This window comes from Geospiza fortis, unplaced genomic scaffold (genome assembly GCF_000277835.1).
Source record: "Geospiza fortis unplaced genomic scaffold, GeoFor_1.0 scaffold1, whole genome shotgun sequence".
Taxonomy (NCBI): Eukaryota; Metazoa; Chordata; class Aves; order Passeriformes; family Thraupidae; genus Geospiza; species Geospiza fortis.
Window position 1 is genome coordinate 2,218,957 of NW_005054320.1, and position 26,024 is coordinate 2,244,980.

General features: G+C 40.7%; 1 protein-coding gene across 2 annotated transcripts; it reads right to left on the minus strand.

Annotated features, from left to right (window-relative positions):
• Window positions 1–1,776: 1,776 nt before the first annotated feature.
• On the minus strand, window positions 1,777–22,175 carry CCDC80 (coiled-coil domain containing 80). 2 transcript variants are annotated; one of them, XM_005420539.2, is made up of 8 exons: window positions 21,534–22,175; window positions 19,245–21,145; window positions 14,969–15,125; window positions 10,945–11,081; window positions 10,158–10,306; window positions 6,779–6,882; window positions 5,124–5,204; window positions 1,777–3,113 (listed from the first exon to the last, which is right to left on the minus strand). In XM_005420539.2, exons 2-8 carry the CDS (start codon window positions 21,135–21,137, stop codon window positions 2,767–2,769), a joined length of 2,868 nt encoding a protein of 955 aa, XP_005420596.1. In that variant the 5' UTR covers window positions 21,138–21,145; window positions 21,534–22,175; the 3' UTR covers window positions 1,777–2,766. The 2 variants fall into 2 exon arrangements, with proteins under 2 accessions (XP_005420596.1, XP_030912480.1); XM_031056620.1 differs by lacking the exon at window positions 21,534–22,175 and having other exon boundaries at window positions 19,245–21,179.
• Between the last annotated feature and the right edge of the window lie 3,849 nt (window positions 22,176–26,024).

Here is a 26,024-nt window from a genome sequence, read left to right on the forward strand (position 1 = left end):
AAGAAAAAAGACTTTCTTTATCACATAGAATCTTCCCACTAAGATGTGTTAAAAAAGGACCTTAATCTCAGTAAGTCTGTCCTTGGAGTGATGCTGCAGGGGCAGATCCAGTGATCTGGATTTGATTTGTTTTGCCAAATGAAGTCTTCATTTGGAGAAATGTAACTTCTGAATGCTTATAACCTGCAAGATAACTACAAGTTGTCATTGAAATAATATTTTGGCTTGGTGCTCCTTCTAGCTTTGCTTTTAATTTTCCATAAGGAAAAGTGGGTTGCAAAATCAGGATTTTAAATCATTGCTTTAAGTTTCTGGGTATTTTGTATCATTTTGTAATGAAGGCAGAAATAGACACCAGAATGTAGAATAATGCAGAGTCTTCTACAAATTCTATGAATATTTGGATGTGTAGTTTTGGTTAAGAGCCCATTCCTACCTCCCTTGATAAGTGGACAACTTGTTTGAAGTTGTCTTTTTAATGCAATTCCCACTGAATGCCTAGGCAGGATTTGGTACTTGCACATTTTGACTTTGACTTTCAGACAGCGGTATAAAAAAAAGGTCATTTGGATCAGGTGCTGCACTCTTTTTAATGTAAGTTAACCCTTGCAGCGCAGGACATTTAATTTATGTGATTTGTAGTGTGAGTTAAAAGGGCTTTCATTTAAAGACTTTACATGAAAACAAGATTACAGGAAAGTTTAAACGAACACCTGAAAGAAAATGCTCCAAGGGTGTGTTTCTTTCTGTCTACAGGAGGTGCCTGTTAGGCGTCTGGTATACTTTCCTCTTTTGCTTTAGGCAAGGAAAGTTAGGCAGCATATCTTGACACAGTAATGCAATGAGCTCTTGTTTTCTAAAAGCAAGCTACAGGACATTTCATTTTCTTCTAGAAACCCTTCCATCCTGTGATTCTTTTGGTTTTTTGAATTTCTCTGTCCACTGCTTTCAGCTGTGGAAGTGCTATTGCCACTGAGACCTCAGAAGCTCTCTGCCGGCAGCAGTCCTCTCAAAATCATTCTGTTAAATGCCTTCCCCCAGTTAGCTCCAGTCACCTGAGACAGGTTAGTCAGGAGCTGTACCCTGCACTGACTAGATGTTGTGATAGGGAGGGCAGCATGCCCCAGAGAGTGACCAGGTTTGTACAGCTAAGGCCTTGTGACCATTTGTCTGCCCTTTTGACATTCAGAAGGGCAAGTGATGCTTGACCCTTTGTGACTTAAGTTTCTAAAGAAAGCATCTGGTTTTGAGTGAACTTGTTGCTTTATCCAGTTTTGTTTTCATCTGGGAAAAAAAGAAATCAGGAAAATGGCAGAAGTCAAAATGCAGGGCATGGTCTGGCCAGCTTAGAGCTGTAGCTTTTCCCTATTCCTGTGCTACTTCTGTGATAGCAATACCCAGTACAACTGCCCTGTTGTGTGCATCTATACGTGATGTGCACCCACATCATGGATTATAAAAAGAAATATGATTGGTCAGGCACACCTTCGACATCAGAAGTGACCAATATTCCATTATAAAGGCTGACATGATATCTTCACTTCAAGATATTCCATAATCTTTTTGCTGCATCTTTAATATTTAGAAATCTAACACAAATGACTAGAAACCATGACTCTACATGGTTGAAACCATGGCTATGCAAGCAGATCCTGACACTGGTTTCAGTAGGGTAGAGTGGTGCTACAGCTCCAATGCCCAAAGACATGAACGAGAAGGGAGAAAAAAAACATTTCTGAAAGTGTAGCAGAAATAGAGATGGTATAGCAGATTAAATAATCTCAAATACTTCTATAAACATTTAATCCAGATCACTTTTGTAGGCAAGGGTATGAGCAGAAAAGGTAAAAGAAAATTTGAAATTTGGAGTAAGAGTTTAATTAAAAGCATTATTATAGAGAGCTAGTTACAACTCATGAAAAATATACTTGAATGAGATTTCTTTTTCTGATGAAAATAATGCATTTCAGATTTCTGTATTTCAGACAGTGCTAACCCTGGTTGGTATGTCCACTTAGCTCTCATTAACTTGGATTTAACAGTGAGGTGGGTAGGACCTAAAAGAACAGGGACCCCAACTGAAAGAATAAATAGCCATGCAGTAAGATTTGTAGTTAAGAACTTTACATTGTATTGTATTGGAACAAGTTCTGCCATAGCCATAAGTCTTATTTTCATTCATAAAGTCAGCTAATTACAATGGTAATGCACTGTAGAAGGGATGCTGTCTTTTTAAACATGGTGTTTCAAAAAGTTTTTATTACTGTTGTTGTTATTATTAAAGAGCATGCCCCATGCTTCTTTCTTAAATTTTTCTTTTCTGGGAGAGACCCAAAATGTGGTTTTTTGTTTTTCTTCATAAGCATAATGAAATCTCACTTTCCAATAAATATACTTTTTTTTCCTCCTTAGAAAAAGTAGTAAAAAGCACATTGTTGGACAATTGTAGTGCCCACGGGCTGGGGCTGTGGGATTCTTTTGTCTGGTTTTAATACAAACAGCACCTGCTGATGGCCTTTGTTTATACAGGTTTAAAAGTATAAAGGAGTCTTTATTGTTTAAAGCTTCAATGCTACTGGTTTGAATTGCTTCACTGTAAAGGCTTCTGCATTTTTTGAGAGGCATATAACCAAAGTCCCTTGATTGAACAGCAGAAGAACGAGGATATCTAGGTGGCCTGGGAAGATTTTCTGCAACTGGCCACCTATTGCTTGGATAGCTATTGGAAGACAGACATGGGGGCAGCCAGAGGCTAAGTCACTCTGTTCAGTATGGATATCCATGGTGGTAACTTCCATGGTGATGGTAGTCATCTTGGTAGCCTTCCTGGTAGCCCTGGTGGTAGCTGTGGTAGCCATACCCACCATACTCATCATCGGGGCACTGCATGCCCAGTGACTGCTGGATTGTCATTTCCTGGCGCCGGAGCTGCATGGAATCAATCAGGTCATACACAATTGCCATAGACCACATGGGAGAAGGATACCAGGATTTGACATTGCCATCTTTCCCCACTAGAAGCATGGAGAAATATTCGGGGCTAATTTGGAAATAATTCCGAATGTCTTTCACTAAATTAGCTGGGATGTCTTCTCGGTCTACAGTTGAGCTTCCTAGAAAGTGATCACATAAAATCAGCATTAATGTTTTGTTCAGGAGATGATGATGATGATTTCTAGGTAAAAAAATTAGCAACAGGAGATAAGATACAGCCCGAGAGTTGGCAATATAAGATTCTTGTCATTTGCAAGTTCATATCCATTTCCTGGATCTGAAATGAAATTACTCTCCTGTGAACTAAGGATCTGTTTTTAACAGCTTTTTTAAGTTTAGTAAACTTTTCCTTGTTCTCTAGCCTGAAGCTACTGTAGTGTGGTACATCTTTTTGTCACCCAAAATCCATTAATTTCTTTGATGTCTTTTCAGCTTGGGTCACCAGTTTATGTATTGCAGAAGACATATGTGGAAAACAGTAACAATGAAAGAAATTAAAATAATTGAAGTGTGATAGAAGAATTGCAGGATATAGAGCCTCACTCTTGAACTGTCATGATATGTGTGGTATGGGATGTGGTAGATGTCATTTCCTCTTTAATGTATATGTTCTAGGGTAAATCTGTTGAATTCCAGGCTTTTAAGTGTGAAGTCTGTGTTGGGTAAATGAGTAGAAACTGTAAGACAGTAAGTAAACTAAGATCAGTGGGCACATATATACATAGTTGGCTTGGCAATGGGACTCTTAACACAGTGGCACCCTGCCTTACAGACTTGAGGTTCTCTGAAAGAGGTCAGCAAGCAGGTGGTTAAGAGTGGCCTGGCTGATAAAGGCTATGTGAATTTTCAGAAGGCTTCCAAAGGTCCTATGATAGATAGCATCGCTGAAGCAGAAGCAAGGTGGGAGTGAATGTCAGTGTTACTGCAGGGATGGCTAGGGATTAAATGTTCACCTTTTTTCCCCACACAAGAAATAAGAGGAATCAAACAAAGGTATAGGGGCCAAATAAAAGGTACCTCTCTAGAAGCTCTCCCAGTAGAACACGTGCTAGAAGTCAACATCAATTCAAGGAGAGATTAGCCAAAGATCTGTTGATCTTAACAAATAGGAACTATAAACAAAGTAATGAAGCCTCCAGTGAAAAAATCAGTGGAGGCTGCAAGAGTGTTGATGGAAGAAGTCTGACATCAGCTTCCTCTGTTTATTTTTTTCCTCATACATGGACTTAATATTCCTGTGCTGTAGAAGGACTAGAATGCTTTAATGCACAGAATAAATAAGCTGCTTTCTTTCTTTGTTCCTCCACTGTTGGAGGCAGTTGTTTGGATTAGGTAGCAAAGGAACCCACAGCATTTGACAATGCTTAAGGACTCTCTAAAGGATCTACCTGGAAGAGTATGCTGGGATGCAAGTGGAATACTAAAGAGAGCTTATAAGGAAGATGGAGAAAGACTTTTTACCAGGGCCCAGAGAGAGAACAAGGGGTATTAACTTTACATAGAAACAGGGTAAATTTAGATTAGATATAAGGAAGTGGCTTTTTATTATACCTCTTCCTTATGGAGGTGGTGTGATCCAGGAGCAGGTTGGTCATATGGATGCTCTGTCTCTCAAAGTGTTCAAGGATAGGTTGGATGGGGTTTTGAGGAACCTGATGAAGTGAAAGATGTCTCAGCCCATGGCAGGGGGTTGGAACTAGATTATCTTTAAGAGGTCCTATTCACTCCAAGCCATTCTATGAATATAAATGAGGGATTCATAGAGGAGAATCTGCTGAGTGTGTGTTCAATTAGCCCTACAAACTCTTGAGCATGTAAAGAGGCACAGACATTCCTGTCTTTGACAGCAAGGCTGGCAGAAGAGTGTCCTGGGGACTGATTTCACAGGAAATCAAAATGTGAGGTGAACCTCAGATATTTGTGCTTTTCTTTCCTGAAGAACCTATAAAATATTTAGCGCAGAAACGCCAAGAAAGCTTTTTGTTTATTTTTGTGTCATCTTATTTCTTAAAAGAAACAAAACAGGAAAACAATCATATTCACTCCTCTAAAGGAATTACAGCAAAGTACTCAGCACTGTATAATGCCCTTCATGGGTAGTACTGAAGAAACGGAATTTCTTCACTTACCATTAATTGGATACAACTCTAAGACACCTCCAATGTCTTCTCCAACTCCCAGCAATTTGAGGATTGTTATGTGGCGCAGACCTGTGGAGGAAATAAAGGTTTTGGTTTAGACCAGATCTTTGGGCAGATTTCAGTTTAATCAGCCAGGTCTGTGCTTGCTATATTAGGGCCCAGTCTCAGCCAGCCCTTCAGGAGAATTACTGATTTCTATGGAGTGCCTGCCAGTCAAGTAATCTGTCCCAAACATAAGGATAAGCTGATGTGTTGAGTAAATGTGATATCAGTTGCATACAGCTCTTCCAAGGACAGCAGCATGGTGATGTGGTTCTGTAGCATATGGATACAAGCATCAGAATCACCAGTAAATTGCAGAGGCCATTCTCCAACTCCAGGATCTTCCTATACTGTTTTCTTGACTAGTAAAGCTTTTACTTATCATACACACAGCAAAAAATTATTTAGAGGCAACATAACCTGAATGACTGCAGGGAATAGCTTATGACAGATACTCACTTCTTCCATTTGTTCTGCACAGAGGCTTGGACTGTTGCCTCTGCTTTGAAGAAAGACATTAGGGACAGCAGGAACTGTTCATGTAACATAAGTCAGTAAAATCTACAAAATCTTTGATGTAACTGCTTTTATAACTTGGAGGTAAGATGCTTGGAAACATACCACTTAGTTAAAAGTGCTTAGTTGATAAGTGCTTTAGAAGCTCACTGGATTATGTTCAAGCTACCAAAGGGTGGGGATAGTCAACTCTTTTGACTACATTTTATTCTTCAGAAACAATTTGCAGTGGCCCATGTTGCAGTTTACTTTGGTACTTTCCAAATGAGGTGATGTTGATGCTCTGAATGTAAGCCAGGTGATTATGAATAAACAATCATACTGTGCAGATCTCCCTTCTGGTGCAATTGAAATGCATTGAAATAGCAGCTGTTCAAAGGGACATGTTTTGTTTTGTTGAAGGAGTTGAGTCTAGGTCCAGTATGGTTTGTGCATTGCTAAGAACTTAAGGAGTAAGTCTCTCTGCACTTCGTGACATGAAGACAGAAGAGTACCTCTGGGTCTTGCCCTTAGTTGTCTCCTGGAGGAGCCCTTCTCTCTCCACTGACTATGTAAGTGGACCTTAAGTACCTAGTTATGGGTCTGGGAGGGCCTTTATTGGATTGAAATGGATTCCATTAATATTCTTACAGATTTTGGCAATGAAGCAGTAAGGAAAAGAAAAAAACCTTGGTGTCCATGCATTTCTCTGATGCCTGGTCCACTTTGCAGTTGGATTTTAAAGGGTCTGCCCTTACCAAAGCATTTTCCTTGTCTTGTTAAGTTCTGCAGTACAAAAAAGCCCCAAAACAACTATTAGTCTCCTGAAGTACAAGGCAGAAGAGAAGCTTTGGAGTGCTAGTATTTTCTGGTACATGAGTGTAATGCTTCAAAAATGATTCCAGGGAATCCTTTGTTTAGCTGTCTTAGCCACTAGCGTGCTGTACTACCTGCTTAACACAATCTTCCATTTGGATCTGGAGGAAGATTTTCAGTTGTCAGACTCTTCAGACTGTCCAGGTTCAAACTTGAGCAAAGGAATCGTGATGACATCACCAGGAAGGATGCAGTTTGGGGAAGCAAGAATATAATTCCTTCTGACTCACCAAAATTGCAGGCTTGTCCACTGAGAGCAGCAAGCTGCTGGGAATAAGCCCAATCTTCATCACTGGGAGCAGAGATCACCACCAGGCGCCTTCTCCATCGGAACCTGAAAAGAGAGTATGGCCAGGCGTGGTCATGATATGTGACTAAAGTCTTCTCAGCATTTCTGTTTTCTGTAGGCTGATAGATGTCAAATCTCTCACAACTTCTAAGTGACAGCTGGGTGGGAAATCTTCCCAGTTCTGTCCATCACTGGGAGAGGATAAAGTTTTGTTTGAATTTTACAGCTTGTTTTGAACTTTACAACTCCAAAACTTTCAAAGAAATACCTGAAGTGCTGCTGCTTCACCAAACAAACACTGCAAAGTTTATGATATTTGCTCAAAGCCCTTCAGTAGTTCCAGCAGTACTGAGAAGTGTATATTCAAGAGAGAAGAATTCCTGTGGAATTCCTCACTAGGCATTTAGCTTTTATGTCATTCACCACTGCTGGAACTGCACAGTTATTTTGCAGTCCAAGGGCTGTCTGAGAATTAGGGTGGATCTTCATTTCAGACATAACTCATACTTCTGTGTAAATAATCACTGACCTCTTTTTTCCTTCCTGCACCACATTTGCTCAAAATACCTTCAACCTGGCTCTAAATGTGAGCTTGTTTGTACGTGTGTGGTTGTGTCAGCCCATGGCTGTATAGGGCATGCATGGAGCAGTAAGATAGATCTTGGAATCTTTAATAGGGACTGCACCATCTACCCAAGATTTTGCATAAGGATCTCCTTTCTTTCCTGTCAAGGAAAGGCAGTGCCATAAGGACACTTAAAATTTTTAAAAATTCTAACCTCTAGAGGTTTTTAATACTCTCTCAAAAACTTGTTTTTTAAATATAGATACTTCTTCATTTAACCTAAATAAATCAGATTTATAGGAATTTGCAAAGCTGCAGAGATATTTTTACAGCAGGAAATGATTTTTTAAATGGATGCAGATGTTACTCTGTTATAATAATAGCCTGCTTTTCTGCTGTACCATGTGAAGATCTCAAAATGAAGGCTAATGCAAAGGGTCAATTCTGCTTCACTTAAGAGAAGCTGAAGATAAGGTGGGACTTGCTCAAAGTCAGAGAAGAAGTTGTTAGAGGAGTAGGGCATGCTGATGTCTTTGCTTGTTGATCGATGCCGATGTTTTTTAATGACTATAAAAGTAAATCCTTGAAAATCAAACCTCCTCAATTTTCATCTTTCTCAGGAGGAACAGCAAAGAAACATGAATGTACATGTACAGCTAAGTGAATAGGAATGAGAAGCATTAAGGATCACATATGTGATGTGAAGAAAAGGTGGGAAATTTTGTGTCATTGTTCTGCAAATGGGCAACAAAATAATCTTTGTACTATTTTGTATAGAAAAACCCCATGTTACCTATGAACAATGAGTGAGAATGTGGCCATTGGATCATATTTTGCCTAGGGAAAAACTACAAGTTACTTTAAGATACTTTTATATTTCTTTTTGGTTCTGTTTTTTTTGTTTTGTTTTGTTGTTTTTTTTTTTTAATATCTCGTTTGGAGTTACACAGTTACACAGAGCTGAAAAGTGTTGAAAGCCATTCAAGCTGTTTATTCCCCTACCCCAGGAGAACTTGGTGTGCTCATCTGGGACTACAGCTTAGAAATGAATTCAGCTGGTCTTTCACAGCTGTTAGTTCACCAACACTAACAAATTTCTGCTTTATTTCTGACATCAGAAGTCATGGACCAATACTCCTGACAAATTTGCCAGACCCATGCCTTTGTGGATCCTTTCTTCCTTCTCCACCTGTTTTGCATTGTGTTCTGATGTGTGAGCCTGGAGAGCAGCACAGCCAGCGTCTAGATCTAAGAGGGAGAATTGCCCCCAAACTTAAGGTTTTCCTCCATCTACATGGCTTTTAAGCATTACTCAAGCTGGCTCTGGCTCTCATGGTCTCCTTTCACACCAGGCAGGTTTGTTAAGAACAATATTTGCATTATTATAAGTGAGCTCTGCAAGGGGTAACACCAGGGATATGATGCCAGGGCTCTTGTTCAACTGGGAACATGATACTGGACAAAGATGGAATTAATTTTACTGGGAATCCGACCAGTTAGTGTGGCTAGAGAAGTCCACCCAGTTTTTAAAGTCTGATGCTTGTTTCACAGACAGCAAATGCATTCTGTGCAGCAGCAGTTCTGTTTATAGATGCAACATTCTGCCTTTTTTGTGCCCAGTTTTCTAATGTGTGTTTATTACTGGGGCTGTTTCCAAGCAAAGAAGGATTTGGGGCCTGACCCTTTCCAGTATACAAGATCTTTCTTGTGCTGATCAGCTGTTTCCAAACTGTGGTTCTTCTTGGTGGCCTCAAGGATGAATCACTGGGACCTAAACAGGAGGTGGTGAAGTGGGTGGGGTGGATCTTCTTAAAGGTTCTCTTTCTGTTGAAGTGGCCATTGAATTTTAAAATGTTTATGAACCAACAACCTATTCATTTACTTGTTGCTCCTTTCCTCCTTGTCATAATCTATCATGCTGCCTCACTAATTTTTAAAACCTATTTTAAAGCTTATTTTTAAATTAAGTGTATTCCCATGCATTCTCATAGTAGGTGACGAGGATGCAGTTGTAACAGGTAAGGTCTAGAATGATGGGTAGCCCTAATTTCATGTCAATTATCCTGTGATAATTGAGAGAGGGCTGTAACTGCACAGCTCTTCTGTGGGTAGGAATGCCCACAGTCCAGATAAATTTATTGCCTGGAATTTAGGTCTCAGGATAGGGTAATAATACAGCATGTAGAGATTGCAAAAACAAAATTGTGTTTCTGTAGGTCTCCGACATTTTGCAAAAAACATCTGCAAGACCTTTAATTATATGCATGACTAATACTGGCAAAGACAAACTGTTATCTCAAGCAGGATAAGAAGGAAGTTAGAATTAATTACTGATTTGAACTACATGGGAAGGATTAGAATGGGATTAATGAGATTGGGATGGTTGATGATCAAAACACATAAACAATGTGCTTCATACATTCAAAACATTGAGCTAACATCTGTGAATTAATCCTTATTTGCTCTTCTAATACAAATCAGTTTTATTACCTCCATGTCAGGATGGGGAAACTGAGGCCCTGAAAATCAGTGTCCGAGGAAGACATAGTTTGTCAGGAAGCATGCTTCCTGTCTTTCAGCATTCTATACAAGACTACATTCAGCTCTGGCTGCATCTCTGTGTTTGTTTAACCTTGTAAATACTGACAAATATATATTTAAAAATCCCAGAAATAGTTACATGAGTATTTTTATGGTAATAATAATTAGTAGATAATTAGTAGAACTAGCAGCAGATAAGAACAGAAGGTGATACCTGGATAAGAAGCTCTCAAGGGATTGCTTCTTATCTTCTTTGCAGACAATGCCCTCTTTTTTCTGTCTTTCCATGTCTTTAATTCGTGACTGGAAGGTGTCAATCAAATCAAACACAGACTTCATTGCTATGGGTACTTCATAGTATTGCTGTTAAGAAAAAAAAACCAAGACAGGTGGGTATGAAGATGCTCATATTAGCAGCCTTTCTGCATGTATCAGAGCACTGTAGTATATTTGGAGATCCAAGTATTCTAATTTGCATGCAGGCAACAAGGCCTAAAACAGATCAGAAACTATGGAAATATAATTGTTTTTGCAGTCAGACTGCCGTTTGGAAGTGTCATATTTTCAATATTTGCCCAAAGTGGTAAAGCCAGGACATTGCAGTTGTTATACCCTTTTGTAAGGCCATTCAACTAGAGGATTGTCCTTATGTAATGTGCTGTCATCCTGTTGAGCAGCCAAACTGTGTGTTTTAGAATGCCAGGTACTACATAAAAATCCAGTCAGGTGTGAGAAGGTTCTGTTCCTCATCATTCCAGCAGAAACACACAATTCCTGAGATCCTCTAAGTGCAGAAAATGAAGATAGCTACCTAAGTTCTGAAAATTTCGCTTACTGTTTGTTCTTTTGCTTGTCCTTCAGCAATAACCAGGTCCTGAATCAGTATCTTATGTGCCTCACAGGCAAGTGAAGTGTAATTTCCTAAATTTTTAAATTTTTTTCATATGTTTCCAATGCATTTTCTTTCAGGAGACCTGAGTTCAAAGAGTTGAAACCCTCACCTTGACCTTCATGTCAGTGTCTGTCAACACCATGAAGAAATCATTGTAGGTCATCCCATACTCTTTCCTCAACTCACTGATGAGCTGCTGGTCCACAAGATCTTCATCTTCTATCACTTTCATGGGCTTTTCATTATCTTAATGTGAGGCAAAGGAGAAATAAAAATAGTCATGGAATCACACAGCACTGTCTTTAATTTTGCCTCAAAAGAAAAGGGAGAATTCATTTCTCAGAAGCTCTCTTCCTGCTGCATATTCAATGTATTACAAACCATGTGTGTGAACTTTTCATTCATATGACTTTTAACTGTCTAGTTTTCCATCCCAATAGTCTTTGAAAATCAGTTGATCCTAGGACTCGTGCACTTCAGTATTTATCATTTGTACATTCTTTTGAGAAATCTTGCTTTTTCCTGGAAAGATCTTTGAGATTTTTTCAATATGCTCATACATGTATATGCATGTACTAATCATTTCATGAGCTCCTGAAATGTAGCCACTTCTGTAATTGAAAATAGAAATTTTGACCATGTGCACCATGTGCAAATGAAACAGCATAGGTCAGTAAAATATAGCTAGAATAGCTTGAGGTAGGCCAGGACAGTAGAGTTAACCTTACCAGTCTTAAAAACTTACATGCAGTGACTATAAGAAACCAGAAACTGTTCAACATGTCTTGAATGCTGCAGTGCTGGCAGCATACCTCTCTAGATACCCCACTTTGGCACTCCTTCCTCCTTCTGCTAGCTGATTCTAGCAGTCTGACAGGCAAAAAGTTAGTTTTGATTATGACTTGTACCTACTCAGTGGTCCACTCTAAGAAAACATTCTGAAACAATGAGAAAATGACTTCTGAAGACAGAGATTTGAAGACAAGCCTGTGGAGCTACTGAGGTTCCTTACATCCTGTGCAACCAGGGTGCATTGCAGTCAAGTCCTGAATGTCTCCGTGTCACCAGCACAGCCTCAGCTGTAGCATCCAGCACAGCTCTTTACAACTGCAACAGTGCTGAAACAAGCCTCTATAACTGTAAGCCTGGAAAGCTAAGGACAGGCTAAACCACACACCAAGTGAAATGTTACCTGGGCAACAAGAGCTTACAAACTTGTCTATGCCCTGTGACACCACTATCAATGGTATATTCATCTCCTCACTCAGAAATCTCAGCCATGGCTTAAGTAACCTGCCTGAAGCCAGAGACACAGCAGGTCATCAAGAGATGGAATCCAGAGGTACAACTTTTCAGTCCCTTGCTCCATAATTGTTTGTCAGCAAATAGAGATGTGATTAATTGATCCACAGCAACAAGAAAGATTTTAGTCATTATACAGCAAAGCATTTAAAATTGTTTTCTAAACATACATGGCTTTTAAGGAGCATACTGATCTGATTCAAATTTTGCAGTAGATCCATCCTGTGTATAGACTGAATGAAACTTCTGAATTAAAATTTTGGGAAAATGTCTGAATTAGAATCTGATCTTTAGGTTTCACATATTGAATCCACTGCTTACAAAAAAAAGCCAAGCCAGAAAATATTAAAATTTGGTTATACTTATCATGCTATCTATTTAATTTATATGAGTTTTCATTGTTGTATGTACCTCAGTTCAAAGTTTTATGAAGAATTAACAAGCAATGCTGTTAGCTTTTGATTGGATGGATTTCAAGATGTGCTAATTGGTTATCCACTTCACAAATATATCTAAATGTGCTTGAAGAGTAAGATTTATGTATTACTAATGGCAAGTATGACCATTAAAGCATAGACTAAAAGTTCATGTTTAAAAGTGAAGACTATCTCATTGACCTAGATGGAGATGGAAAAATGCAAAAGTTGTTATTGTGAAATGTGATGGAAAACAGCTAAGGTACAGGAGTAACTTAGACCAACTGACCTATGTCACCTTTCTGCTTTAAACTCTAGGTATCAATATGAAGTTTATTAGCTCTTTAGAACTTTCTTTTTAGGAGATTTTCTTTCAAAACTTACAATGAGAAGAAGAATATTAAATTACAGAGTGATACACAAAATTCTGTATCAAGGAAAAAATAATACCACAAAGGCTGACCTGCCTTTCAAACTTGGAAATAATTTCTGTGGAGAAAAAGGAAGTTAATCTAGTTGCCTCTTTCCTTCCAAGTCACTGCTTGTCCCTGACACCCTCTTCATAGAGGACATCTGGGATGTGCATGAAGATCCACCAGAGCTGAGACTATGCTGCTACGTGCAAAGACCTTATTGTCTTTGCTTTTTCTATGAAAGAATGGAGAAACATTTCTCCATACATCTTTGGCAGCTAGACAGGCTGGGAAGATGATTTATCCCTAGAAATAATTCCAACAAGGTTACAAAGAAGGCCAGCAGGTTGTTTTAGCAGTGCAGTGGCCTGATAGATTAGATGCTTGCTTTGATTGTAGGATGGGTAGCCTGGGGCTGATGTTTAGTTGATTAAAGCCCTGTTTCTCATAGGGAAAAGAAACCACATTTGCTACCTTGGTCTGAAGAGAGGACCTCTGCAGTGACACTCAGCTATTATGTCATTCCAGGGGGAAAGAGGGAAATATTCTCTGGTATCACTGTGAGCTAATCTCAACCAGTGTCACTGAGCTCCTTCATTCACCACTTCTAAATGTGTTTGAAATTTCAAGTGAAAAGTCTCTTCTGTTGACTTTTCTATTGTTGTCTTTTGTATTTCAGTCCCAATATGCAGCACTCCTAGTAGGCCTCATCATGCTGGGTGCTGAAGCTTCTTACTACAGAAACATACTGTGTACAAAATGTTTCTTAGGAGCGTTTGCTGCCTCTGAAGCTCACAGAGAATGAGCCTTGAAGAGGCCATACAAACAGGAAGGGTGGAGGAGAAAGGGAGGTAGAACAGAAAGATGTTTGTATTATTTATTTGTATTGCATGTATTGCTATAAAGATCGGGATTTGGTGTTTCGAACAAAATTGTAAGGTGAACTTCATGTAAGGTTTAACCTATACCCTTCTAAATCTCCTGTTTTTCTTCAACAATTTAATTCCTCTTATGAGAACTCAGCTGTTACATACTCTTACGTGGTTTGGGGAAAGTTTGGATGTAGGTTAAGTTCGGAACAGGCTGAAAGAATATGGTCTATGTCAGAGTGAATGTCTGAATATTAGCCAGACTAGAGCTAACTATAATCCTAAACAGTCCACTGACAGGCATATGGATCTAGGTACACAAAACGTGACCTTGAGTAACCTTGGCCTGATGTGGAAAATCCTGTACTGCTCCAGATTTGTCAAGGAGGTGCACAAATGGACAGTCTGGCAGGATTTGTGACTCACTGTCACTCAGTGACACAAGGCTAGATCCTTTCCCTCGGAGAGTAGCAGAGGCACAGCTGGAAGCCAGACATAAATCTGTGATCTTCTGACCATTTATGTGCCAGACCTGAAACACCCTGCAGCTGGTCAGGCCCTGTGCTTTCTGTTCCATCACGCATTTTTTCCCAAAGTTTGGTAAAACCAGATGAACTTTGATGGGAAAGATGTGGTGGACTTGTAAGCAAAATTAGAAGCTTTTATTCTATTTGGAGTATAGAATTGTAGGATATTTGTATTTCTTTGGCTTCATCCAGCAAAGCACTCACAGTGGTGTTAACCTTTAGATTGAGACAGAAATGAGATAATTCAATGATTCAAGAGATACCTAAGCTTAAGTGCTTTGCTGGACTGCAACCTGAAGTCTTTGCTCAGCCACTGTTGTTACACAAGGACAGGTTTTCACTGGTTTGATGGGTACTTCCCCAGGACATGAACGCTGACAGCAGTTGTTTCAAAGCTACCCAAGAGAGATGGATGCCCAGTATCACCCATCTACATGGAAAATCTGAATGTGAAGAAGGTGGCACTAAATATGTCTAGATGAACTACTTTTCAGGTCCTGCATAATCTTAGATTTTGACCCTGGGGGTCAAAAGCTGGGGGGATTTTTCCCATTGCTGTCTGTATTGTGCCCATGAGATGGAAAGAAAGTATTAAAAGAAAAAAACCTAGCTGGAAGTGGTCAATTTTCATGCTGCTGTTGTTCATGGTGCCGAAAATTGTGATGACTGAGATCTTCCTGGTTGCCATCTTGCAGAAGCTCTCCAGATACTCGTCTCGCTGCTGTACATACATGGTGTTGTCCGCCTTGGGGGTTGTGATCAGCTGGTTGGTGGCAGAGACAAAAGAGTTTGTTTAGTATAAGGAATGAAGCAGGTGATTATTTTGCTGAAGGAGAACCAGTGGCTGTCTGCAAAGTGGGCTCTCTTTCCCATAAAGCTGTTATTTATTTCTGTTTGGAGTGTACCCTCATGCCCAGGCCTGACACAATGACATTCAGCCAGCTACAGGAAAACTTTCGGAAGCAGGTACAGCTAGTTGCACTAGCTCCTCTGCTGCTTCTACCACAATGCTGGTAGAAGAAATATCATGATATTTTACAAAAAGCCACATACTCTCCTTTTATCCCTTGCTCTGCTAGGCCCACCAGGTCTCCCTCACAGCCTTCAGTGGTGCTCTGACTCACTCACAGGGCAGCTGCTCTGCCCTCATCCCATGGTCCAGGCAGGGCTCCTGTGCCTGTTTTGACTGCCAGGGGGTGAGTACAGTAGGGCTACATGAGTACTCATGTAACTGATGGCCATTTAGGAAGACCTTGAGTTCTTGCTAAGGCCACTGTGACTTCATCTGAAAATAACGGATTTTGCTTTTCTTTGTTCTAAGCTACTTTGATGTCTTATGGGACTTACACTTGCACAAAGGCACAGCTGTGGGCAAAAAGGAAGACGAACAATTACAACAACAGATGTATTAAAAACTCTACATTCTACAGTACTTACTTCAAAACCTTCTAAGGATTGCAAAGATTTAATTTTTAAAAAATTTAGAGCATACAACTCAGATCCTCCATCAGTGACTGAGATGAAAATATTCCAGAGAAGGGGTGTGCATAACAACATTCAGTGATCCTACACAGCAGTTTCCAGCAGAAGATTCCTAGGAATAATACAACTCTAGCAATGTAATTGTTCTAACTGGCAGCAGTGAACTGCAATCAAACACCTGCCACTGATCCCCCAAATACAAAGGGAGCTGTAATATAGACTCAAGTTTTATGATTTAAGGTCACAGATAATCACCAAAATCCTTCAATTACAAATTTATGCTTTAACCTGTAACAGGAGAAATAATTTTCTGGCTGCCTTCTGAAGTTTGTTGGGCCTGAAGGCTAATTTTTACTGTACACTCATTATAAATCCAGTTCATCAATGTAAAAACATTTCTAGGCTTATAAAATCTGCCTCTCATTTATGCAAGGACCCCTAGCATGACTACAGCTTTGGGACAAGAAGGCAAATGAGAGTGACAGACAGAAAGAGGATTTTGTTTCAGGGCTACAGCATGTAACACATTGCTTTTAAAATGCATATAAAAAAGCTTCAAATAAAAAAACATATTATGAGAAAGGCTTGAGGACTGAGATGAAAAACAGACCATTGGTTTATATTGTCTCCTCCTATTTTTGGAGGTCATAAGCTGGTATGCAGAGTCAAGCCTGAATCTGATCTGCTTCATCAAACCTTGTAGAACAAAGCAAATTTCCAACCAAAGTTTTGTGCCAGGTCTGTTTTAACCCAGGCTGTATGTGTACTGTCTCTATCAGTGTTTGCATCACAGAATCACAGGATGGTTTGGGTGAGAAGGGACCTTCAAGATCATCTTGTTCCAACCCTTCTGCCAGGGGCAGGGACACCTTCCACTAGACCAGGTTGCTCAAAGCCCCATCCGGCCTGGCTTTGGATGCTTACAGGGATAGAGCATCCACAACTATCACTCTCCATCTTCTTTATAATCTTTAGGTACTGGAAGGCTCCTATAAGGTCTCCCTGGAGCTTTTTCTTCTCCAGGGTGAACAACCCTAACTCTTTCACCCTGTTTCCAAAGGAGAGGTGCTCCAGTCCTCTGGTTATCTTCCTGTTCCTCATTTGCATGCGTGCATATGTGTGTGTGTGTGCATATGTATATATGTGTATATGTGCATGTGGGTATATATGGAGTGTTACAAAAAAACTGTCAGCTTGCATTTCGTCACTACAGAGAAATAAACAAAAAACCCAGACTCACAAGGCCAAAATTTCTAAACATTTGTAAGACTGCAACAAAACCTCCACCACAGAGAGGTGAGGCTGTTGGACTAAAAGCCCATACAGTTTTTTTCAATTTCTGCACTTGGGACCTATATTTGTCATTAACTGAACTTAACCCAGAATAGATTTCAAAGTCCCAGATGTTTGAAATTCACTCTGAAATCTGAAATTGTTAATGACATAGAGCTTAAAACCCCATGTCCTTCCTAAAAGATGTTTGGAAAAGCACTGAAACAATGTCTTTGGAAGCCAGTCTGAAGGACAAAAGTACAGCAAAGCAATGGGGATCAACTTGGGTAGAGCTGCTTCTGCAGCAATGTGGGCTAATTTTCTAGAGAGGGAGTTTAAAGACTCATGAATGACAGCGTTAATTGTAAGGATTGTTCCCCTAAGGGAACTGAAGAGTTTGATTGGAAGGAATGCAAATAGGCACATGTGGGGATTCAAAGAAACTTGAGAAGTTCTTTATTTTCCACATGGCAATGAGAAAATAGAGTTCAACCATTGTTTTTACTAATAGCCAAACCAAACCTATTCTTCAGAGAGCTTCAGAGTAAGCAGGTTGAGGATGTTATTAGATTCAGGAAAAGTGAGGTGCAGCATGGCATAATCATTTGTCTTCAGTGAGTTCTGGCCTGATAACCTGAGATTGTGCAACTCTTTTCTCAGACATCCAGCTGTGAGGTAGCCCATTATCAGAAGGTTCACATTTTAGACAATCCTTTAAGTTGCCAGTACTGTAGTGGTCTGACATCTGTGAGATTTACTTTTGGCACTTTTATTGTCAACTTTGTTTATATTTGTCCTGATGCTACCTATATTCTTGGAAACTACAACACTGGGATCAAATTTCAAAGATCCCAACTTCTACATAGTTTCTCTCTCTGACCTTTTGTTTTGGCTAAATATTAGTTAACAAGTAACTAATAGGCATTATTTGCAGAATTCAGTCAAGTTGAATTTTTTCAAATATATGGCTTTTTTCAACTTCTAGTGCTAGCTCCGCACATTCCCAACACCTTGAAGAATGGGGATGGGGAGAAGAAAGTTGCCTTGTTTTCAGGCCCATGAATCATCAGCAGAATGATTCATTACATTCCAACGGTTGAAATCTTAACTTGGCATGTTAGCTTGGCACCTTAACTATTTGTACTGGAATATGGAGCACGAAAGTCAAAGGTGTTTGTGACAATGATTACTGGACAATAACTGTGAAACAGACCAGCTTGCAGCAGGATAATTGCAAGAAACCATCTCCCACAATAATATTTTTAAAGAAACGTTTTCCAAAGTGTATCCTTCAGGATATGTGTCATCTGCCAGAAAAAACATTTGTACTACAACTAAAACTGTTTCCTGTCCCAGGTGAAGTGGTTTTTATAAGTAGTTGGAAAAACATACAGTGCTATAAAACCTGGGGACAAGTAACTCCAGACCATGCTGAATTTCTCAGGCTTGAAAACTTACTGGAATGTTACAGTTTAATACAAACAGCAGGAGGAAAACCCTAACCAAAATAAAGTTTGCACAGGATCTCTGAAGATGTCTAGGAGATCTGAATGTCAAATTCCCATCAGATCATAATCCCAAATTCCCCATCCCTCAGGGCACCTGATCACAAGCCTTTGTGCATATCCTCAGTCAGATGTGCACTAGTATTGCCAAGCCACCTGGCTTACTTCCAGCTTTGGGACACCAGCACCAGTACAAAGCAGGTGTGCCAGCTGGCAGGACATGCAGAGCACTGAAACATGGTAACTTTGGCGAGGACCCCAAGGTGATGATTGGATGTAATCCACACTGGAACCTCATTTTATTGATCTTAATGATACAGATCCTGACACCTACATATCCACTGGAAGCAAGATAATCTGATGGCTATACGGTGGCTCATGGAAGTGGCTGGGAACAGATTTTATCCCAATCTCTGGGTGACTGATTCTTATACTGCATGTAAGATTTCCAATAGAAGGCTTTTGAAAACAATAATTTAGGTCTACAAATTTTACCTCTTAAGACAAAAGCACCAGAAAAGAGTAATAGAAACCCACTATAAGCTTATAGTTCCACATACTCCTACTACGAGGGAGATAAGACTTTATTTAGGTAATAAAATTCAGATTAATTAATTACTTACAATGAGTCTCCTCTTGCCTTCAAAATATTCCAGGAGGTTAGCTGCTGATTTCCTGGGAGGCTGTAGGAAAGTCTTCCTGTTGGACTTGGGGAAATCCTCATTCTCAGTCCTGCTTCCTTTCTTCTTCTTACTGCGGTCTTTGTCCTGTTTGCTCTTTTTTTCAGCTTTGACCTTCTTGGACTGCTTCTCACTCTTCTGCTGCTTGTCAGGTCTGTCCTTCTTCTTCTTCTTCTCAGGTTTATCCATTCGGTCATGCTTCTTTGATTCTTTTCCTCTCTTTTGGGGAATATTTCCTGCTGCAAACTGTTCCTCTAAATGGGAACTAGCAGGCTTGCTCGGGTCATATTTATCTTCATACTCATTACTGAGTATCTTTTCTTGGGTCTTCTTTTTTGGTGGTTTAGTCTTAGTTGGTTTGTGTTGCCCAGGTGTGACATTCAGGTCCCTGTGGTTAAAGTCCTTTCTGTCAGTTCTATTATCTTTAAATCTACCCACACTTGCCTTTGTATAGTGCACTGAGGGAGGTGTTGGGAGTTCTGTGAAACTGTCGTAGCGGGCAGCCTTGTTTGGCTTCCGTGTGGCTGCCAGCTGTTTCTCTTGGGGGCCACGCTGCCGGTCCCTGCGGTTTGTTTTCCACACAGGAGAGTAGAAGTCCTCAGAGGCTGCGACTCGTGGTGTGGTGGCATCAGGGGCTACTGGCAGCCTGTGGTACTCTGTGGTCGAATGTGACTTCATGGTCCAGGTCCTCTGTGTGCTGGGGAGGGATGTAGTTGTTGTAGTAGACCGGCTAGCTGTTGTCACTGCATGGGTGGTAGCATGAGTAGTTGTGGTGGTGGGAGGGAGGGTAGTGGTCTTTACTGTGGGCAGAGGAGTGGCCACTGTGGTTGTCATTGGTTTCCTCACTGTTTTGGTCCTTGTTGGCTGATTATTGGTCTTCCTTGGATCCTCCTTCCTTGCTGACACCTGGACATGTTCACTGCCAGGGGTAGGCTGCATGGTGCCCCCATTATTGCCTTCCTCAACCACTTGCCCCTCCACCCCAGCTGCTTTGCATGTCTGGATGAAACCCTTCTGCCTCATCTTCTCAATTTTTCTGATGGGGTTCTGATCAATGACTTCGTACATGGCCTCTAGCCTGACTGGATAAGGATACCTTTCCTCCACTTGCAGGGTTTTCTTCAACAGTACCATGCCAAATTTCCCTTTCTCCAGTTTCAGAAAGCTCATGAGCTTAGGGATGAGGGCAGGATCCAGTGGCTGTTCCAGGATTTTTCCTTCATTGGTTATCCTTCTAACTTTTCCCCCTTCTTCCCCTTCTTCATGGAATAACACAATCTGCTGGATGTGCCTCTCAGCCAATTCACAGTAAACATCATTTTTCAGCAGGCTCATCATGAGCCGGTAGTAGCCCTCAGAGGCATGGGGGGCAGAAATGACCCACACCCGATTTTTCCCTGCAAAGCTGGCCAGGACATTGGGAGAACTTGACCCTGAGGGGAAACGTACTCCTCGCGACTGGGTGGTAGAGGATATCCCTTCATCCTTAATCATCTCAGACTTGGGGTATTTGGCTGCAGCTGTGAGTTTCTGTACCAATCTCATTCTGGTCCCTGTGCCCCTGGCCTGGGAGCGTGCTTCCCCTTGCAGGAGATTGGTGGGTGGTTTTGGAGGTGCTGAAGAATCCCTCTTGGTAACAGGATGTTGAGGGTTTGGGCTTGAATTCTTCAGGGATGTTCCAGACCTTCTCAGAAGGCTGCTTGAAGCCCTGTAAGCCAGGGGCACTTTCCTAACTCCATGGCTCCCCCTTTCCACTAGCCTCTCTGTCTTCTCAGAGCCACACACTAACCATGCTGCCCACAGCAGGGCTAAGCTGAGAGCTGGCCTCCAGTTCATTGTGCAATCTGTGTTGGGGCGGGGGGGGGGGGGGAGAAGGAGAAAAATTAGATGTTAACAGTATGATGATGTCTTGCACAAGTGATTAAAACTGCAAAGCACAGGCTGGTTATTTAGTGTGATTTATAAGTGCTTGATTACACCTCAGTCCTGCCCTAGTGGCTTTGTAAGTTTTACAGTTATTTTTGGGAAAAACACAGAATGGATCTCTTTAGGAAAAAATGAGATCGTCCTTCTGTAACACGATACTGTCTATCTAAAACGACACCGGGATCTGCATCCTTCTCTCTCTCTCACTCTCTGGTTTCTCTCACACTCTCACTGTACACATGCAAAGACACACAGAGGAAGGGTCCCGTACAGATTAGAAAGATAAGAATTTGACTTGAAACTTACACTCTCAGGGAAGTTCCCCTGCCAGAGACGAGTTCTCACGTCTTTTTCCTTTAAAAGGAGACCAATGCCATACAGCTTTTCTGTTGTTCAGTTTTTTATCTTTGAGCAGCCCAACAGGTCGCAGAGCCTGTTGTGTGTCTTTTAACTTTCTTCTTCACCTTCTTGACAGGCGGGATGAGGTTAGCGGAAATTTCCTTTGTGATCTCTGCTTCTCCATTTACCTGCAGGTCTGGATTTTTGCTGTACCGGTTGCCCACACAGGCAGGGATTTCATTTAAGAAAAGGGAACTTCTGGTGGCTCCGAGTCCTTCTCTTTTAAACTTCCCAAACCTCCTTCCCACTCCTTACTTCCTCAGTCCCGTTTAGCTCCTTTGTTTCCAGGGACGAAAGCACCAGCACTAATATATTTTCCAGGCTGAAGAAAAACACAGGAATGTGATGCTGAAAAAAAACCAAAACAACGGACGCTTCCCTTTCCCCTTTCTCCACGCTTTGACAGAAGCAAATTGTTAAACACTCGTCTTTTTTTCTTCTCGGCTGACCGCAGTCTCAGAAATGTCAGGGCAACCCCAGCCCTGCTCCGAACCAGCCTCAAACAACGGTGGCCACTGGAAATGGGGGAAACTTCGCTCAGGATTTAAGAGCTCAGCAGAACCCGCCTCCTCCCCACTCTGACACAGGGAGGGAGGAGGAGGAAGGCTCTGGGGGCTGAAACACTGCACAGCATCACAGAGCACTTCAGAGAGGGTGACTCCAGCCTTAACTCTTTCCTTCACGCATCCCAGCTCTCTGGTGTTCGCCGACTTCAGCTTTTTCTTTCCTCCCACCAAATGGACACTGTCTGGATAAAAAAGTGTGTTTCTCCATCAGTCTCAACAACAGCTCTGGTGTTTAAGAATTATTATTTTAAATCTCATTATTTCTGCCTTGTCTTTCCCCTTTCCTTGTTTTTTATTGCTTTCTGGGAGTTTCTCAGTGAAATCCAATTTTTCTCCACTTTCCAACCAGTTTCTCTTTCAGGTCCTCATGTATGTCAGTATATTCTTTCCTCAAACATCATATGGGCATGACTGTTTGTTAATTTGTAGTTTTTAAAGAGACCAGGTTGTTTACTATTGTACTAAAATTAGAGTCATATCTATTTCCTATGAATGTGCACGAGCAGCGGAAAAAAAAGAAGAGAAAAGGTACAAAAATACCTACAGAGACAAGGGTAAAGGCATGGTCATGTCCTTTGCTCTCCCTTCGTGGTCTAAATGACACCATTCTATTGAGCTGACGTAAACTGGCACAGTTTTGTTGGCAACACCTGGTCTTTAGCTGATTCACACTGGCTTCAGCATACTGAGCACCCTCAGTGTAAAACACCAGTTAATTGTAGTTGACGTGTAACACCTAAAAATATCCGAGACCTTAATACTACTTTAACTATTGTCCAAGATTTTGCTTATTGATAGGGATGCTCTTACATGTCTGTGATAACACACTGGATTTGATCTCAGTTATATTGTCTGGAGGTGAAGGTGCACCTTCTACTTTCCTTGGAATTAATGTTTCAAAGAAAAAAACTTTTCCTTTCTTTCCATCTTATTTTCTTAGTTTTTTTGTTTAAGTTTTCAAATGCACCGATAAACATTAGTAGTGGTTTTGCTAATATGCATTCAGTTTGTGTTTTGTGACAAATGATTTGCCCTGGAGGTAGGGGAGAATGCTGAATGTCTGTGCTCCCATTAACATGAGGGCAAAAATTCTCATCCTTTCCCAAAATATCACATCCTACATTCACTGGGAGGTAAGATGACTGTACCTCTCACAAGAATCACAAAACTGGAGTTCTATGGAGTAAGAGTGGGTAACATTTTCCACTTAAATTAATGTCAAGCCTCATGGTTTATTTATCATGACAAGGGAAAAATGTCATTAAAAATTACCTTGTTTCATGATGACATTTTAAACAGACTGTAAATAAAAATGAGGTTTTCATTTCAGTGTTTCATCTAGCTTCATTACAAAGATTTTAAAAAGAAGTGACCCTACAGTGCTGAAGCCAAGCATTTGATTTGCGGTAAATCAATTAAAAAACTTAAAATTCCTCAATTTGCTTTGTTTGGTAATAATTTGAAACCACACAGAGGCAAAACATCACTCATCTTCACAAGTCGAATGATGCCAAGGAAAATACGCTCAGTACATGACTGCAGAGGAAATGAACAGATTTCCATATTAGCTTTGCTGTCTATCCTGTCCAATCATAGATGTGCTGAAGAACTTCTGTGAGGACTTTCTTTTGCTTTCCCAACCTGACTGAAGAAGTAGCATGCTACAAAATCTGCTTTAAGTGTATCAAAGGGAGGCAGATCAGTGAAGATGATGGGTTGTAAGGCAGGTGTAGGGAGGATCTAGCACACAAGAAAACATGCAGCCATGGGGATTATTCTCAAGGCTGATGTTTGATAGTACCTTTGTCCAAGGTGAGGAATAAACTTGAAATGACTGCTGGAAATATTTTAATTTCTTAGAAAGTAAATAATTTATACAGGCCAACAGGGGATGCCTAGTGAAGATATATTTTGAAGGGCCAGTGCAAGGTTTTACAGCAAGAAGAAAAAAAAAATAAAGATGTAAAACATTCATAAGATTCAGAACAATATACTTGAAGGGAGCTATTCAGTAAGAGACTTAAAGATCACTGTATACAAGACCCTGGAAATAGGCTTTTGGTGTGATATTGCAGCAAGGAGAAAGCCTGCCAGCAGCCCAATGAAAGCTGGAAAGTCATATGTAGTGCCAATAATGTGATTTATGCTGTACACGTCAGGCTTTTCAAAAATATTGCAAAGGATGTGATAGCTGGATATGATCCTACTGAAAAGGAGGTGGGGAATTAACTATGTGGAAGGCACAGCCACACGTTCATTATTTTCTCATGCATAAACCGAAAAGAGACATCTGCAAATAAATGGTTTTTTAATCCAGCAGAGGAAGGCAGAAGGATAACCAATGATTAGGAATTAAATCTTGCTAAATGCAGACTTGAAATAATTGCAATTACTTGAAATTTTTACTAATTATCTTACTTAACCCTGGGATAATTTGGTCAAGAATGTAGCTGTTTTCTCTGGGTTAGTCTTCAAATCAAGGCTTTAGGAGACCTTCTTGGCTGAACTGGAAGTAATCACAAAAGGATGGAGCGAACTTCCCCTGGACAGCTCTACGTGGGAAATCTGAGATCAAAATGATACCCACCCCTGAAAAGTGCAGCTCACTGGAGTCTTATGGAAATGAATTTTGTAGCCCACTGAACTGAATTGAGCAGTTTGAGAAAAGTGGAATGCAAGGTACAAAACCGGTATCCCTTAGAGGGCTTTCAATAAGGAGCTGAAAGTTGATGCTATGTCCACAAAGGGAAATTATTTATCTGTTTATGGATGACAGCACTGCAAGTCATTATACTCTGCTTTAGGCCTCAGACTTAAATATATTAAATGTGTCGAGAGGTGTGCCTACAAGTACACTGTTTCAGCTGCTAAATAATTAATAGGAATGTCGACTACTCCCTGAACTAGTATTCCTTCTCAGTCCTTCAAAACGTGGAGAAATAAGATAGCAGCAAGAAGGAGACAGCCAGAGGACCAACTAAGAACTTTTCTTTAAGTAGACTCCAAGGCAATCCTCCAGAGAGTGTGGAAGAAACTGCTCCCAAGTAAGGTGAAAGGAGGCAAGAGCTTAGGCAAACTGGCATCATCTGCTCTGCGCAGTGCTGGGAAGCTGGGAGCCAGATAAGCAGGTGTAGGCTCCCCTGCTGATGCCAGTGGGGGATTGTTAGAGTGGAGAGCACCAGAGCCTGAATCCTGTGAAGCCACACATTGTTGATGCTGTAAGAAGGGCCAGGTTTCTTGAACCCTGCTGGGTCCTCACTTTCCTGAGGGGGAAAGAGGCTATTATTAGTAATCTGACTGGGGTCATAACCCAGCCAGCAGCTGGAGAAATAACAACTAGTAGTGTAAACAGGGGAACTGCACTTCAGCCCCCTGTATGTGAGCAGGAAAGGGAGTCAGTACAGGGAGGCTTGCAAATGCAGTGACCCATGATAAAAAGAGCAGTGCCTGGTTAGTTGATCAAGCTCCTAAAATAGAAAGGAACTTTTGATAAATGGGTTGGCTGGACTCATTTGAATCTTCACTTTTTAAATATACATTTTTTCTGTGGAGTCCTCAAGAATGTTGCCTGGAAACAGGTGATGCAATATGACCCTCAAGCTTTAAAAATAAATATTACAAACCATAACATTAAATATTTTGAACAAGGCTAAGCTTCCTAGGTACTGATAGGATTGCAGCCCCAAAAGTTCAGACTATAGTTGAGATTCAGGGAAGTTCTGATGCCTGGATGTTATTAGTGGCCTATGCTCAAGCTGACCTTGACTTTAGCACCTCTGCTTGTGCAGTTTACCGAGCTTCCTGGTGAGAGGAAGGCTTTCACATAGACCCA